Source organism: Macaca fascicularis, chromosome 10 (genome assembly GCF_037993035.2).
Source record: "Macaca fascicularis isolate 582-1 chromosome 10, T2T-MFA8v1.1".
NCBI classification, from domain to species: domain Eukaryota; kingdom Metazoa; phylum Chordata; class Mammalia; order Primates; family Cercopithecidae; genus Macaca; species Macaca fascicularis.
In genome coordinates this window covers 118969173-118984186 of record NC_088384.1, presented here as the reverse complement: position 1 = coordinate 118984186, position 15014 = coordinate 118969173, and the positions used below count along the sequence as shown (strand labels likewise).

At 48.0% G+C, this 15014-nt stretch overlaps 1 protein-coding gene across 8 annotated transcripts in view; it reads left to right on the top strand.

Annotated features, from left to right (window-relative positions):
- The window catches only part of DIDO1 (death inducer-obliterator 1), a 62726-nt gene that overhangs the window by 34558 nt on the left and 13154 nt on the right, over positions 1 to 15014 (top strand). For all 8 annotated transcript variants that reach the window (XM_005569546.5, XM_045363286.3, XM_005569548.5 and 5 more), the window contains 9 exons: positions 8145 to 8601; positions 8739 to 8898; positions 10298 to 10414; positions 10548 to 10652; positions 10949 to 11084; positions 11309 to 11837; positions 12561 to 12714; positions 13439 to 13528; positions 14335 to 14530. In XM_005569546.5, the coding sequence (XP_005569603.3) occupies positions 8145 to 8601; positions 8739 to 8898; positions 10298 to 10414; positions 10548 to 10652; positions 10949 to 11084; positions 11309 to 11837; positions 12561 to 12714; positions 13439 to 13528; positions 14335 to 14530 (1944 nt within the window). The remainder of the gene's footprint in view (positions 1 to 8144; positions 8602 to 8738; positions 8899 to 10297; positions 10415 to 10547; positions 10653 to 10948; positions 11085 to 11308; positions 11838 to 12560; positions 12715 to 13438; positions 13529 to 14334; positions 14531 to 15014) is intronic.

Below are 15014 nucleotides of genomic sequence, written 5' to 3'. Positions count from 1 at the left end.
ATTTTTGACTGGGCAGATAGGGGATTTTTTTTTTCATGTCCGATTCACATGCTACACACCTGCATGAACACATTCGAACTTCGAAGGCCACGCATTGCTGCTTCATAGGCCCCACGGTAAGTGAGTTCACACCTAGAACACTGTCCTGACCGCAGGACGCGTGGCTTGGACTTGGTATTCTACATGTGACTGGCTTTCTTGCCCTCATCTCTCAAATGTTTAGAGTGTTAAGATCATATCCTGCCCCAAATTTCAAATTGATGAGGCGAAGATATTTCAAACAGATCTTTGAAACCTCAGATTCTGTGGTGCAACTTTAATGTTTTCTTGTTTCTCAGTTTTCTGCTATAAAACTATTTTCAGTTCATTCTTTAACGTCTTCTGTCTATAGTGCATTTTGTGCTTTTTAAAAAAAGCACTGAAAGGTTAAATAGCCTCAATTCAGAGACGATCACAGAGTGCCCTGCTTTCCCCGTCGTCAGACTTTGAGCAGATTCCCTAAGGGATGGCACTTATGCAGGTGGGCAGACCTGTACTAGGTCTGGTGTGCTTTACAAAAATATGCTTGTGTGTGTGTGTGTGTGTGAGAGAGAGAGAGAGAGAGAGAGAGTCTCGCTCTGTCGCCCAGGCTGGAGTACAGTGGCGCGATCTCGGCTCACTGCAACCTCCACCTCCAGGTTCAAACGATTCTCCTGCCTCAGCCTCCCAAGTAGCTGAGATTACAGGCCCTTGACACCATGCCTGACTAATTTTTGTATTTTTAATAGAGATAGGGTTTCACTATGCTGGCCGGACTGGTCTTGAACTCCCGGCCTCATGTGATCCGCCCAACTCGGCCTCCCAAAGTGCTAGAATTGGAGGTGTGAGCCACTGTGCCTGGCGAAAAATATGCAGTTATTGAGCATGAATAACTGAATAAAAGAAAAATATGTCATTCGTTTTGATCACGTAAACAGCCTAGACCTAAGAAATTGAGCCGCACATAAATTGAACCATGCTATTGATGCATTATAATGAATCTTGAGATACCTTACATTGTTTGAGCTGAGAATTTTATGCTAGCAAATGTCTCAAATGTTCATCAGCTTCTAGCACCTCTACAGTAGAACAGTGATAATTTCAGCTTGATTAATTTCCATCTGTGTCAACCAGAATTGAAAAGCTGCCAGAGACTCCACACGTGTAGCTGGAAGAGTCCGAGTACATTGCGGGAAGGGAGCATTGGTGGGAAGATGGGGAAAGGAGGGGCTCTCAGCCCTGGGTTATTGCTTCCTGCCTGCCTCCTGCACTGTGAGTGGGGAGAGGTCGACCAGGAGGCTGCTGCTCTGCCCATAGCGGGGTCCTCTGACCTTTTCTCCTTCTTCCCTCCTTTGCCACAGATCAGCTCCTCTGGGAAGCTGATTTGCTCCAGGGACAGGAAGTGGGGGAAATTGCCTGTTAGCCTTCCCAACACATCACCTCAAGTTAAAATTGGTGGATTTCCAGAATTTATACAGGGTGTGAATGGGGACGACACACTTTTGAGCTAGTAGCTTTCTGCTCGTTTTGTTATCCCAGAAATGTCGTCTTCCCAAAATGTGATTGATTGGAGCAGAGTTAGAGGCATTGGTGAGAGCAGGTACCATGTCTCTGTCTGTCTCCTAAACAACCTCTGCACTTTCACGGGCTCGACAGCTACTGGGGAGCCTGCCACCACTGTCCGCCTTTGAGGCCCCCGCCCTACCTCCCTTGCTGGCCACAGAGCTCGCCCTCCCTGGTAGGGGGTGAGGTTGGAAGTGAGAGGCTGGTGTGGGTCTGTCCCATGAGTTGATTCACACTTGCCTCACCGTACATGCCGTCAGAAGACCCACGTGGTGGAGCTGCCACTGCTGCTCCCCAGAGTGCACCTAGGCACCCTCCTGTCCTTCCCATGGTACTCGGTTGACCTGGGGGCTCCTGTGCAACAGGCGAGGTCTCGTGTGCACAGACGTTCTGCTGCTGCTGGAAGGAGGCTATGCCCCCTACTAAGGTATCAGGAGGTCCTTCACAGCCTCAACTTGTTCCTCCCATTTGTTTTTAAAAATTGTTTCTTATATATACAGTTTCTTTAGCTTATGTAAACATTTGGCACATAACTTCTCAAAGATCATGATGTTTCTTTTGTGTTTTTATAAATTCTTGTTCCATTTTTTTCTCTTTATTTCCACTGTTCACCTCCCATTATTGTCCAGGCATGAAGTCAGTTGGAAATTTTTTTCTGAGATGTACCTGACTGACCAGAATTTTGAGATAGAATTCTGGTATTTATGGGTATAATTCCTAGTATTTTGGACTCCCTAAATGGCTCATTAAGTGACTTAAACACTGAGGATCTGAACAGATTTTGACTGCAAAGCAGATTCTACAGTTCATTTCATCTAACCATTGGAGTTAAAATGGAAAACCTTGCCAGTTTGTAAACCCAAATCCAGATGCTGTGTTAAGCATGGTGCCCAGGTGGAAGCACTGCCTCTTGTTCCCACGTGCTGCCACAGAGATGGCCCTGGTGGCGTGAAATGGACGGAGAACACCGTTCACAACGATAACTCATGGTGTGAGCTCCAGAAGCACATGTCACTGAAATCCTAAGAGGATCCATTTTCAGTTTTCAATAATAAAACAATACATGGGGGATTCTAGAATCTAAGAGTGTTTTGCAGGAATTTAAAGCCGGGAGAGGAGGGTGGCTTGTTCACTGGTCCCGTGAGCTCTTTTTTGTCTGTCTCCTCCAGAGTTGTCAGCGGCAATAAAATGAGGCTGAGAGAGTCATCAGACTCTACGTGTCCACCAATCTCTTCCTCCCAATTAGAAAAATCAGAATCTGGACTGAGAAAGGCTATAGCTTGAGAGTTGTTTTTTCTGTTATCCATATAACTGGAAGTTTCTTGGGCTGTCAGTAGTAACATTCTTTTGGTATTTTTAAGTGTTTTACTTTTTATAAACTTAAAAAGCAGCCTGCTGTTGAGAAAATTACACCAGGGAAAGGTTTCACACCTCCGTAACCGTGAGCCTGCACGGTGAAGCCCCACGTCGTCACCGCCCTGTGGCGCCCCTGTCGGTCCCTCAGCTGCCCCCTTTGTGCTTATGCTTCACCCACCTTGGGCAGGTGGGGTGCAGGGATGGAAGTTTCCAGCAGGATCAGTCCCCCTGAATTCACCACCTCTTCAGTGACCTTCATAGGACCTTTTGGAGCTATGGATCTACTCTGATAGTCTAAAGATGAATGCTCAGGAAAGCCTCCTTGGCATTATCGGTGTCACAGAGTGTAGAGGTCAGCTCTGAAGACACCTGCTACGATTCCTCCAGTGTGGTACCCAAGTTTCAGGTCGATTTCTATGAAGTTGTGGAATAATACTGGGTTTCTTTTTCTTTTTTGTCTGCTAACACATCAGCATACACGTTATATTCTTAGCTTCTAAAAGTTAGAGAAGTAACTTAGAAGATTGACAAGAATTTTTGCACTTATTTAAATGAAGGTTGTGGCAACTTTCATTTGCCGCAAACCTGGAAGAGTTCGGCAAGAAGAGCGTAAGGTAACTGACTTTATCCTCAACTGACCTGCTTGGTGCTGTCAGCTAGGGGCTTTATACTGAGTATGGCCCTTTGGGACTGGAGGGATTACGGGGGAGGGTTGTGGACTAATTTAACCTGCCCCTAACATGTTGGTTTAAGTAGTAAACAATTTAGATAAAGGTTAAATTACTGGTGTGGGAGATCTTGGGAAGAGCAGCAGCTCTGCTCCCAAATGGGTTTGGCAGCCAGGCACACACCATGTGCAGCTGGGCACAACTGAAATTGCAGTTGAGTGGAACGTCCATCTGTCTACGTGGCCCTCACACAAGTTTCTTAAGGAGAATGACCTCTCCATTAAGTTGGAAGGCACTCAAATAGTGGGTATTAGTAAGAAAACTGACCAAGGAAAGCTTTGAGTATTCCAAAGCATGGCAGTCTAGCTGTGGACCCTGCAAGGGTGTCCTGGCTGTAGTGATGGTCTCCTCTGAGGAGCGTCTGGGATGTAGTCTGCCTGCTTTATTTGGGAATTAACCATTTCCCCCCAACATGAAAGCAAGCTAGTAACTACTTGTAAGAGGCTAATTCATTTGAACACATTTTAGCACGTTGAGAAGAGCAAAAGCAGAACATTTTCTCTTGCCACTGTCACCTTGATTGTTCCCACTGGGGGCAATCTTGGTAGTGAAGAAACAGGTAAAGCGGGAAAATGTGTAAAACATTGTTGTACACACGCCTCACTGAGGGCTGGAAATAGGCCTGACGTCACAGTTTACAGAATTTACTTCCACGGGTCCTTCCCTGTGTCTCTTGAGTGTATTTTCAGGTGCATAGCATAGGAACAGCCCTTAGAGCTGTAGCGGACGGTGATAGGCAGCGTCAGGACACCGCGGGAGGCCGGTTGGAGGTCTGAGTGCCCCAGCTTCCCTAAACCAGCCAGCAGTACTGTGACAGGGCAGGCCACTTCGTCGTTAACACCTATGCGAGGGCGAGTGGTGGCTTTTAGTGATTTCTATAACCAGTTCCTTTCCCTGTGAGGAGCCATCCAGCACATAAGGTCGCTACACGTGGGCCTCTGCACAGGCCAGAACTGAGCAGACTTGGGTCTCTTGCCCCATATTTTAATCCCTGTCCTGCTAAAACTTCCACTGGGGCAATTGGATGGGTTCTACAGAGAGGAGCCGAATAGCACCATCCTCCGGTGGGGGCCTGGTTTTCTCCTCCCCGTCTCTGCTCAGGCCCTGGTGCCACCCAGTGGCCAGCGGCACAGTAGCACCCAAACCAGCCAGCCTTCTGCTTTGGGGGAAATTGGCCAATTAGAGTGTGCTGCTGATCCATGTGCACGACGACGACCTGCTTCATTCTGCAGTTGGCTGAAACCCAGACCCGGCAGCAACAGTTTCATCTGGGCCAGTGGCCTAGGCAGGCCCCCAGAATATGGGAGCTAAAGGAGACAGCGCTGCAACCAAGGGGCAGAGAGGTGTGGGGAGGGGCAGGGAACTGGTAGCTCTCAGGCATCAGTGCTGTGTGGTGTGACCAGGTCACCACCACTGCTGCCCTCAGGGAACCCAGCAGCGTGTAGGGGAGGCTCATGCCCTGACAGGGCCCTGTTTATCTGCAGTGGGTTTTTTCCCAGGTTGCTTGGAGTTGCTGTTTGCCCCTCTCTAATGCTATACACCATAATAGTTAAAAGTGAATTTGGATGAACTTGCAAATCGAATTTTAGCTCTACTAAAAAGTGAGTTTCCCCATTTCGTCAGCAGCTGACTCAAGTTGAGCACCAGCCATGCTGTCCCACCTGGTGTGGAATGGCTGTGTGCTCGGGTCCCTGGAGCAGTCGCTGGATGGAACATGTCCCTTCCGAGCAGGAATGGGGCTTTGTGTGTTGCAGGACACTGCTCCCGGAGGCCCAGCTTGGAACATTCTGCCGTTCAGTCACCTGACTGCCCATTTCCATGCTCTTTAAAGCACAGGTGAGGGATGACAAAGGGAGCAGTTAATTTTCTAAAATAGCAATGGTTAAGGAAAGGTATCTCCTGCTTTTCAAATAAATTACGTTCATCTGCTGTCCCCACTCTTGAGTAATGGGTGGTTTTAATCCCGTGTATTGGGAATGCCCTAAAATTTGTGTCTCAACTTGGGTTTTCCCTAAGTGAGGGAGACAGTACTCTAGTTACACGAGCAGAGACACTGAGCGTGGCCATGGACATCTCATTCCAACACTTAGGATCTGGAGAAATGGAGTTAATGTTTTTAAAGTTAGCATATAACCCTAACTTGAAACAAGGTGAACGTTAAACATCACTAAAGATATCGTTCAGGTCACAGCACACAGGCGTTCTGTGTGACAGCCAAGGCATTTTGTTGAGGTTTCTGGAAATGCCTTAAGCCAGCTTTTTAGAGTTCTTTAAACGTGATATTAAAACACTCCCCAGTTTTCTAGTGCAGGCACTGAATTGGTTTGAGGTTTCAGTTTGAATCATGATTCGGGCTGGCTTCCTGGCAGGTGTTTGCCGCCTCTGGAGACCAGGGCTTGGTTCTGGGTGCCTGCCTGGTGTCAGCTTCCTGCCTGTGTGCCTCCAGGGCCCTAGGCCTGCTGTGCCTTTTCATTCCATCCCCACCCCACCCCCTCACTGCTTCCCCCAAGAAAAAGGGCCTCCACTGATTTTTATTTAGCCTGACTGACCTATTGGAACCCTGCAGGCAAGATGCTGCAGACCTGTGAGCTAAGTCTGAGTTAAACTGAGTTGTTACAAACAGATTTGCAAACACTAAGGTAGTGACTACTTTGGTGTATAGACCTGATCTGATGAAATAGTACATGTAGAATTAAAAGCAAAGTTTCCAGGACAGGTAAAAACTAGCTGTCACCTTTGTTCCTGTTTTGTTAGACATTACCATTGCTTTATAGTGCACTTTGAAGATCCAGCTCCAACAGGAATGAGTGTTTTGGGGTGCAGTTGTGGGTGAGCAAGGCAGGGCCTGGCAGCGTTGCCAAGCAGGGCATCCTGTGGCTGGACCACGTCTAGCAAGGGGTAGGCAGGGGCCATGAGGTTCGACGGGCTCTAAGATGAAAATACAGGATTTGCCTTTACTTAGTTACCATTAAAATGATGGTTAGGAAAGAACACATGGAACTCTTGAAAGTCGGGGTGAATATATGTTAACAGTGACACCATTGTTTGGAAGTCGGGGTATCTGTTAACAGTGACACCATATTTTGGATCCATGTCGTACTGTTGCAAGTTTTGTAACATGGAAGGAATTGTACTTATCTGGGAAGTTGGGAAGACTCACAGCCCTGAGGCTGCTGCTTGATGGATTGGCTGCTGGGGAGGACTGGCACCCGCTGCCAACATGGCCAAGCCTGGCAGCACATGCAGGGCGTCCTGCAGGACCAAGCTGGGGCAGGCTGTTGAATCAGGCCTATTTGTAGAGTCTTGGCTCTTTCCTGAGCTTTCAGACTTCCCTCATTTATTGAAAGCAGTCAGTAAGACGACGGTGGAGGAGCGCGGTTTTGTTTTCAATCCCTGGGTAAAACCGAAGCGCTCTTGAGAGCATCTGTCACGTTCTCCCATTAGGCCTTTGGGAGTTTGGGAGGCTTGCTGCTGCACAGATCGTTGGAAAAGCCTTTCCCTAGGAGGGGCCTTGTTTACTTGATCACCCAAGGTAGCTCCCAGGCACTTGCCGTGGAGCTGAGACGGCCTCTGCTGTCCTGGGGCCCTCACGGGGGCCCCCTATTCCCCAGGCGCTTCACTCCTTTGTCCCCACTAGCTGGATCCCTGCCCTGTCTTGCGGTGCACCCCAGTGAGCCCTGTCCACTGGCACGCTGTCTGTCCCCTGCTCGAGGGCCTTTGCGCTCTGACAGTCTCACACGGGGTTATAAAGTGATTGATTCTCCACTGGCATAGAAGGCTTTTTGTGCAAGTTGAGGGAGTTTGACATCTTTGAGCTTTTAATTATAATCCTTGTTTGGATTAATACTTAATGGAATTACAGCATGAGGGTTTTGAATGGAAACACTCCTGTAACAGCACTGCTGCGTTCTCAGCTTCTCACTCTTTGTGTAAAGGTGTGGCTGCTCTTCCCGTGGTGCAGGTGTATGCCAGCTTTCCTTATTTTTATTAATGGCATCACCTCCAATGGACTCCAGTCTGGAAGGACAATGAAGTGAGATGTGTCAACCCCACCCACCAGGCTAAGAGAACCTGTTTTACCCTTCTAAACGATCTTTTTCACTGAAGTTTACAAAAAAGCTTGCAGTTGAATTAATGATGTGCTGTTCTAAATCTGCCTTTTTAAAATTGATAGTGTGAGATTGTCCTTCAGTTTTGAAGCTTAGCTAGTGCTCAAGTCAAGCCTTTAATAACCAGAGTTTGCTGGTTGAAGGTAAAAGATGTAATAAAGCATTTTTCTTTCTGAAATAAAATGTAGTCACCGTCATAAATGCTGCTGGCGGTCTTCCCTTACACTCCTCTGAATGTTAAGATTTTACAAATCCTTTTCTCTATGTGTATCCTATTCAGTAATGCCAGGTGGGCACTTACAGGTTTAGAGTCAGGTGACAGCACCCCGCGGTGTCCTCCCTCACTCAGCGCCTGTGTTCTCCTTTGTAGCCACGAAGGAAGACAGGAGGTCCGAGGAGAAAGCGGCAGCCACGGCAGCCTCAAAGAAAACAGCCCCTCCGGGCTCTGCGGTGGGCAAGCAGCCTGCACCTAGAAACCTCGTGCCAAAGAAATCTTCTTTTGCTAATGTGGCAGCAGCCACACCAGCCATTAAAAAGCCACCCTCAGGTTTCAAGGGCACCATCCCCAAGAGGCCATGGCTCTCCGCTACCCCATCGAGTGGTGCTTCAGTTGCCAGGCAGGCAGGACCGGCACCTGCAGCTGCCTCCAAGAAGTTCCCCGGCTCTGCTGCCTTGGTGGGAGCCGTAAGGAAGCCAGTGGTACCTTCTGTTCCAACGGCCTCGCCAGCCCCAGGACGCCTCGGGGCTATGAGTGCTGCCCCATCGCAGCCAAATTCACAAATTCGGCAAAATATCAGACGCTCCTTAAAAGAGATTTTGTGGAAAAGGTGGGCTGTTCTGCTTGATTTCTTACCCATTAAAATGGAAGGGCTTTCATTACAGTGTGGCTGCAGGATTGCCTCACTGTTCAAAAGGTTTAATATACGCAGGTGTCTTACGTAGTTCCTTTTTTTATTCTGTTCAGAGTCAATGACAGCGATGACCTGATCATGACAGAAAACGAAGTAGGAAAAATCGCCCTCCATATTGAGAAGGAGATGTTTAACTTGTTTCAAGTTACAGATAATCGCTACAAGAGTAAATACCGCAGCATCATGTTCAACCTGAAGGACCCTAAAAATCAGGTGTGTGCCTGGTGTCGGTGCATTGGAGTATTCCTGTTCTGTTCACTGGATGCTAAAGGGATAAACCAAACAGTATTTTGAGATGTTTGTGTCCTTTCCAGGAAAGCTGAGACAACTCCTTCTCCTTTGTGACCCTTCCGCCAGCCCATGTATTGCCGTATTGGTGTTGAGGGTCCTGGAAGGTCCTTCCCTTCCCTGCCTTAACTGGGGTCCTGTCTGCTTATTGGCTTCCCTGAAGTCCACGTTTTATCACCAGATTAGCCTCCTCTAAACATTGCCTCTAAAATTACAAGCCAGTCGCTTCACTGGCTCCAAAATAAAGTCCAATTTTTTTTTTTTTGAGACGGAGTCTCGCTCTGTCACCCAGGCTGGAGTGCAGTGGCCGGATCTCAGCTCACTGCAAGCTCCGCCTCCCAGGTTCCCGCCATTCTCCTGCCTCAGCCTCCCAAGTAGCTGGGACTACAGGCGCCCACCACCTTGCCTGGCTAGTTTTTTATATTTTTAGTAGAGATGGGGTTTCACCGTGTTAGCCGGGATGGTCTCGATCTCTTGACCTCGTGATCCACCTGCCTCGGCCTCCCAAAGTGCTGGGATTACAGGTGTGAGCCACCGTGCCCAGCCAAAGTCCCAATTCTTTGTCCCAGTATATGAGGGTGTCCATATTACGGCCTCAGACAGCCTTTTCCACCTTATTTTCTCATATTGCTCACCAGCTGAGTGAACCTGACGGTTTGGGCTGCTTTAGTGAGTTCTCACCACTTGGAGCAGGGGCTGCTCATGCCCAGGTTGTGGAATCAGTCCTTCCTCACTGCAGTGTGGGGTGGGCGGTGCTTGGCCCATGCGACAGGGCCAGAAACTCCAGCTGGGAGGGATAGGCTGCCTGCCTGGTGGCCTCTCGCCGCCAGGCTTACAGCCTTCTGGTGTTCTCTCTCCATCGGCCTCCAAACCCCTCCCTGTTTAGAATTTTAGAATATTGAAAGACCCTGACTTTGCATCTCACCATTGAACAGCCACAAACAAAAATGATTTCTTCCTTCCTTTGTCCCTGACACTACCTTTTTGACTTGTGTCCACCTTGTGTACGTAATTGTTTTTCGTGAGGTGTTATGTGTTGTTTTTTTAGCAGAGCCAGTGCAGCATGGGCCATGAGACCCACTGTTTAACCTTATGACTTGTGCTCTCTGGGCCCCCATTTGCTCACAGCAGGGATGACCCAGGGCGCACTCTCACAAGGCCATTTGGGGAGTTAGAGAGGTCTGCCCAGTGCCACACGCAAGTGGGCCCTGAGGGCGTTTGTCCTGTGCCCGCTAAACTTCTGGGCAGCTCTGTTCTCCATAAGCTCTCTGTACTGACGGATACAGGAATAGTGTTTGAGTAAATGAAAAATATTTGTTTATAGGGACTCTTCCACCGTGTTCTGCGTGAGGAAATCTCTTTGGCAAAACTCGTGAGACTGAAGCCAGAAGAACTTGTATCTAAAGAGCTTTCCACGTGGAAAGAGAGGCCGACGAGATCTGTGAGTGCAGAGGGCACCTGCGGAGGCACCCGGGACTCGAGTTTAACAGAAACAAATTCATAGACGGCTGCATGAGCAATGCTTTCCTCCTAGAAAACAAGGCTTAAGCTCTGTTGTGTCTTTTTCATTTCAGGTGATGGAGTCCAGAATTAAACTGCACAATGAAAGCAAGAAGACGGCCCCCAGGCAGGAGGCCATCCCCGATCTGGAGGACTCTCCGCCAGTGTCAGATTCAGAGGTAAGCATTTGGGAGCTTTTGTGTTCACCAAGATAGATTAATCCATCCCATATGTTTTGAGGTTGTCTTAAATTATTGGGCAGGACACTGAGCTTACAGCAGGTGTATGTCATTGTGGCATTCCTCAGTCCTTGTATTCGGTGTATGTCATTGTGGCATTCCTCAGTCCTTGTACTCGGTGGTCCTTTTTTCTCCCCCGTGGGTCTCAATCCCATGAGACCACTTTTCTTGGGTGTTGTTAATTTGGAGCTGAGTTTGGAGAAGAAATGACCTCACCTTTTTTCTTTTTCTTTTAGGAACAGCAGGAGTCAGCACGTGCTGTCCCTGAGAAGAGCACAGCGCCGCTCCTCGATGTCTTCAGCTGCATGTTGAAAGACACCACCAGTCAGCACCGCGCACACCTCTTCGATCTCAACTGTAAAATTTGCACAGGTGAGCACAGTTTGGGGGATGGAGCCTTGAAGCTGAGACTAAACTTGATTTTGTTAAATATCACTGAATCCTTCTAAAAGCAACTACACTTAAGCCAAGCTTAAACATGCAGAAAGGCCAGAATGATTTCCTGCCCTGCCTTTAGAGTGTTGCTTTCGGCTTGGTGTGAGAAACAGTCGTGTGCCGGCTGGGTTTCTCACAGAGCCTTTCCTTGCCTTCTTCAGGCCAGGTTCCCTCTGCAGAAGATGAGCCAGCTCCAAAAAAACAAAAATTGTCAGCTTCTGTTAAGAAAGAAGACTTAAAATCGAAACCTGACAGCTCTGCCCCTGACCCAGCTCCTGATCCAGCTGATGAGGTGATGCCGGAGGCTCTGCCTGAAGTTGCCTCTGAGCCAGGCCTGGAAAGTGCTTCTCATCCAAACGCGGACAGAACGTACTTCCCTGGGCCTCTAGGAGATGGTCATCCCGAGCCCTCCCCGCTGGAAGACCTGTCCCCCTGCCCAGCCTCCTGTGGGAGCGGGTTGGTCACCACCGTCACAGTGTCCGGCCGGGACCCCAGGACCGCTCCAAGCAGTTCATGCACAGCCGTGGCCTCCGCAGCAGCCCGCCCAGACAGCACCCACGTGGTGGAAGCCAGACAGGACGTGCCGAAGCCTGTCTTGACTTCTGTGATGGTGCCCAAGTCCATACTAGCTAAGCCGTCCTCATCTCCTGACCCAAGATACTTGTCAGTTCCTCCGTCACCAAATATCAGGTGGGTACTTCAGGTGTGGTCTCAACAAGCCAGACTTTTTTTAGATTAACAAAAGGAAAGATAACTGGTGACTAAATAGTTGAACTCAGAAATTTAAGCTGGAATACAACTTCACTCTCATCTTTTAGAACATTCCAGTTGTAGGGTGCCTTATTGTCCTTTTGGAAGTAGAGATCTTGGAAATTTACATTTAGATTTGTGCTCATCCAGTTTTGTTGTCTATTCACTTTATTTTTCTTTAACCAAAATGTCTGTATCATTATAATTAAAGTAAGTAATTGGCAAAAGTAAGCTACCAAAAACGTAAAACTTACAAGAGTTCACTTTTGCTTTTACATATAAAGTCTTTGTACTCTTGAAGCCAGGCACAGTGGCTCACACCTGTCACCCCAGCATGTTGCAGGGCAGAGGTGGGAGGTGTGCCTGAGCCCAGGAGTTTGAAACCAGCCTGAGCAACATGGCAAAACCCCATCTCTACAAAAAGGACAAAAATTAGCCAGGCGAGATAATGCACGCCTGTAGTCCCAGCTACTTGAAAGGCTGAGGTGGGAGGATCACCTGAGCCTGGGAGGTGGAGACTGCAGCCAGCCGTGTTGCCCCACTGCACTCCAGCCTGCACGACAGAATGAGATCCTGTCTCAAAAAAAAAAAAAAAAAATCTACTTTTGAAATTCTCATTTCACAGAGGGACATTGACTTTTTTTTCATGGTTTTGTTTTACAGCACCTCAGAATCACGGTCCCCTCCAGAGGGAGACACGACCCTCTTTTTGTCTCGACTCAGCACCATTTGGAAAGGATTTATTAACATGCAGAGTGTGGCAAAATTTGTCACTAAGGCGTATCCTGTCTCTGGGTGTTTTGATTACCTCAGTGAGGTTAGAACCAAGAAAATGTGTGTGCGTGTGTGTGTGTCTTTCATAGGAGTTTCTAAACTAGAGTCAAACACATGACTTTCAAGAAGTAGGAGAGAAACAGAAATGCCTGACACCCTTGCAACTGACTATCTGGTTACAGAAATGCCTCTAAATGCAAAGTGGTGATGGCTATGATGAGTCCACAGGTTCAGCAGTTTGGAAAGGGTCAGAAATGTGAGCCTGTAGTCTGGCCTGTCAGTGACCAGTTTCGCTGGGGCACTGACCAGATGGCTGTGCGCACAGCCACCAGCACAGCCAGGTGTTCGGAGCCAGCTCTACACACACCTGGCCACTTGTGGGGTGGCGCATATGACCCCATGGCAGGCCTTTTAGTTCTAGAATTAACCAGAAAACAGCACTGGAATTTATGACTTTAATGCAAGGAGTCACCCTGGCTCATACGTGAATCGTTACTCTCTGTGTATGTACATAAAGACAGCATAGAAGTGTTGGGCAGTGATTTCTAAACATAATCTGTTTGGCAGAAGGTTGGCATCATCCCCCCCTCGGATTTGGTAACTTGTAATCCTGGATTTAATACAACATTTAATACAAGAATGACTGTTTTCCTTGGAATAGTGGTGGTCTTCTTGAATCTTGGATAGTATGTGCCTTCAAATGACTGCATTCATCTTTTTGTGACTACTGCAGTTCAAAGTGATTTACTCCAGTGCTTTCTGTTTAGGATTTGCCTGACACGATCCACATTGGTGGGAGGATTGCACCGAAGACAGTTTGGGATTATGTTGGCAAACTCAAGTCTTCTGTGTCTAAGGTATCTGCTTATAGTATAAATTCGGCAACCATGGAAAATTGTGTTTATTTAAACACATCTTTTTTTAACCTCTTATTTTGATGGGTTAACACTTAAAATGTTAGCCTATTTCCAGGTGAATATTAAAAATTAAGTTTTGCAGTGAGCTGAGATCACACCACTGCACTCCAGCCTGGGAGAGCAAGACTGTCAAAAAAAAAAAAAGTTTATACAGTTGTATTACTATGTGAAGGTGTTTGAGTATACAGTGGTAGGAGGTTGTTTCTAATTTATTATAATGTATGTGCAGTTAAATTTTAGTAAGAAATATATAAGCTTTATTTTCTTGTTTTTTTAATGATTGAAGGAGCAGGTGGTGTCTTTTGCGGGGGTGATCAGGCTCAGGGCACTCAACCTGGGCTCTTAAACGGTCTTGGTTTTCTGGGACCCCTGAGATTTAGCTACAGCTGTGTGTGTCTGTGGTTTTCTCTGGGGAAGCTCTAGTCTTCGTCAGGTTCACAAAAGGGCTAGATCCTGTCGTCTAGTTTAACCCTCCTCTGGGGAGGTGCACAGCCAGCCATTGCAGATCATGCAGCTGGTTCCTCGTGACCGGGGCCATCATGCATGTAGGAAAAGCCAGCTCTGCTCCAGACACTGCTGGGCTTACATGTCACGTGAATTGCCTCACTGAGACAGGAGCTCTGTGAGATCATGGCTGTGAGTAGGAGAGATTTTACAAGGTTTCCTGTTGAAAGCAGGATGTGAATCGGGCGTGTGATGCTTGAGCCGCATTTTCTTTATGAGTGCTTCCCACTCTTCCATTGCAGGAGCTCTGTCTGATCCGCTTCCACCCCGCCACAGAGGAAGAGGAGGTCGCCTATATCTCTCTCTACTCCTATTTTAGCAGCCGTGGCCGCTTTGGTGTTGTAGCTAATAACAACAGGCACGTCAAGGACCTCTACCTGATCCCACTGAGCGCCCAGGACCCTGTTCCATCCAAACTCTTGCCCTTTGAGGGACCAGGTAAGCGCTGGCTTTCTGGGTGGAGGTGAGGCCCACCTGCACCTGCACCCCTCCTCCCACTGACGTGCCCCGCTGGGTCCTGACCAGCCCAGGGCTCTTTGGGAGCAGGAGTTAGGAGCACAGACTCAGCGGTTAGCAATAGGATTGATCTTTGAGGGCGTAGGACTGTGGCACTAGAAGTGCCCCCTATTCACAGCATAAATTGTCTTAGAAGAGTTTTTTAGAGAGGGAAAAACCCACAGCTTGCAACCAGCTCATCCTGGCCTCAGGTCAGAGAAGACGCAGTGCCCGGGAGCCCGAGGCTCAGCCAGAAAGGGAGGTGACACTCCCAGCTGCCTTGTTCTTTCCTCCAGATAGACTCAGGAGCCAGCACACACCAGGAAGTGGCTCCATCAGGGGTGACTTCTCTAACAGGGATGGATTTCCAGGAGATTTAAAAATAATGACATAGAAAACTATTTCTAGAAAGAATTACTTTCAAATC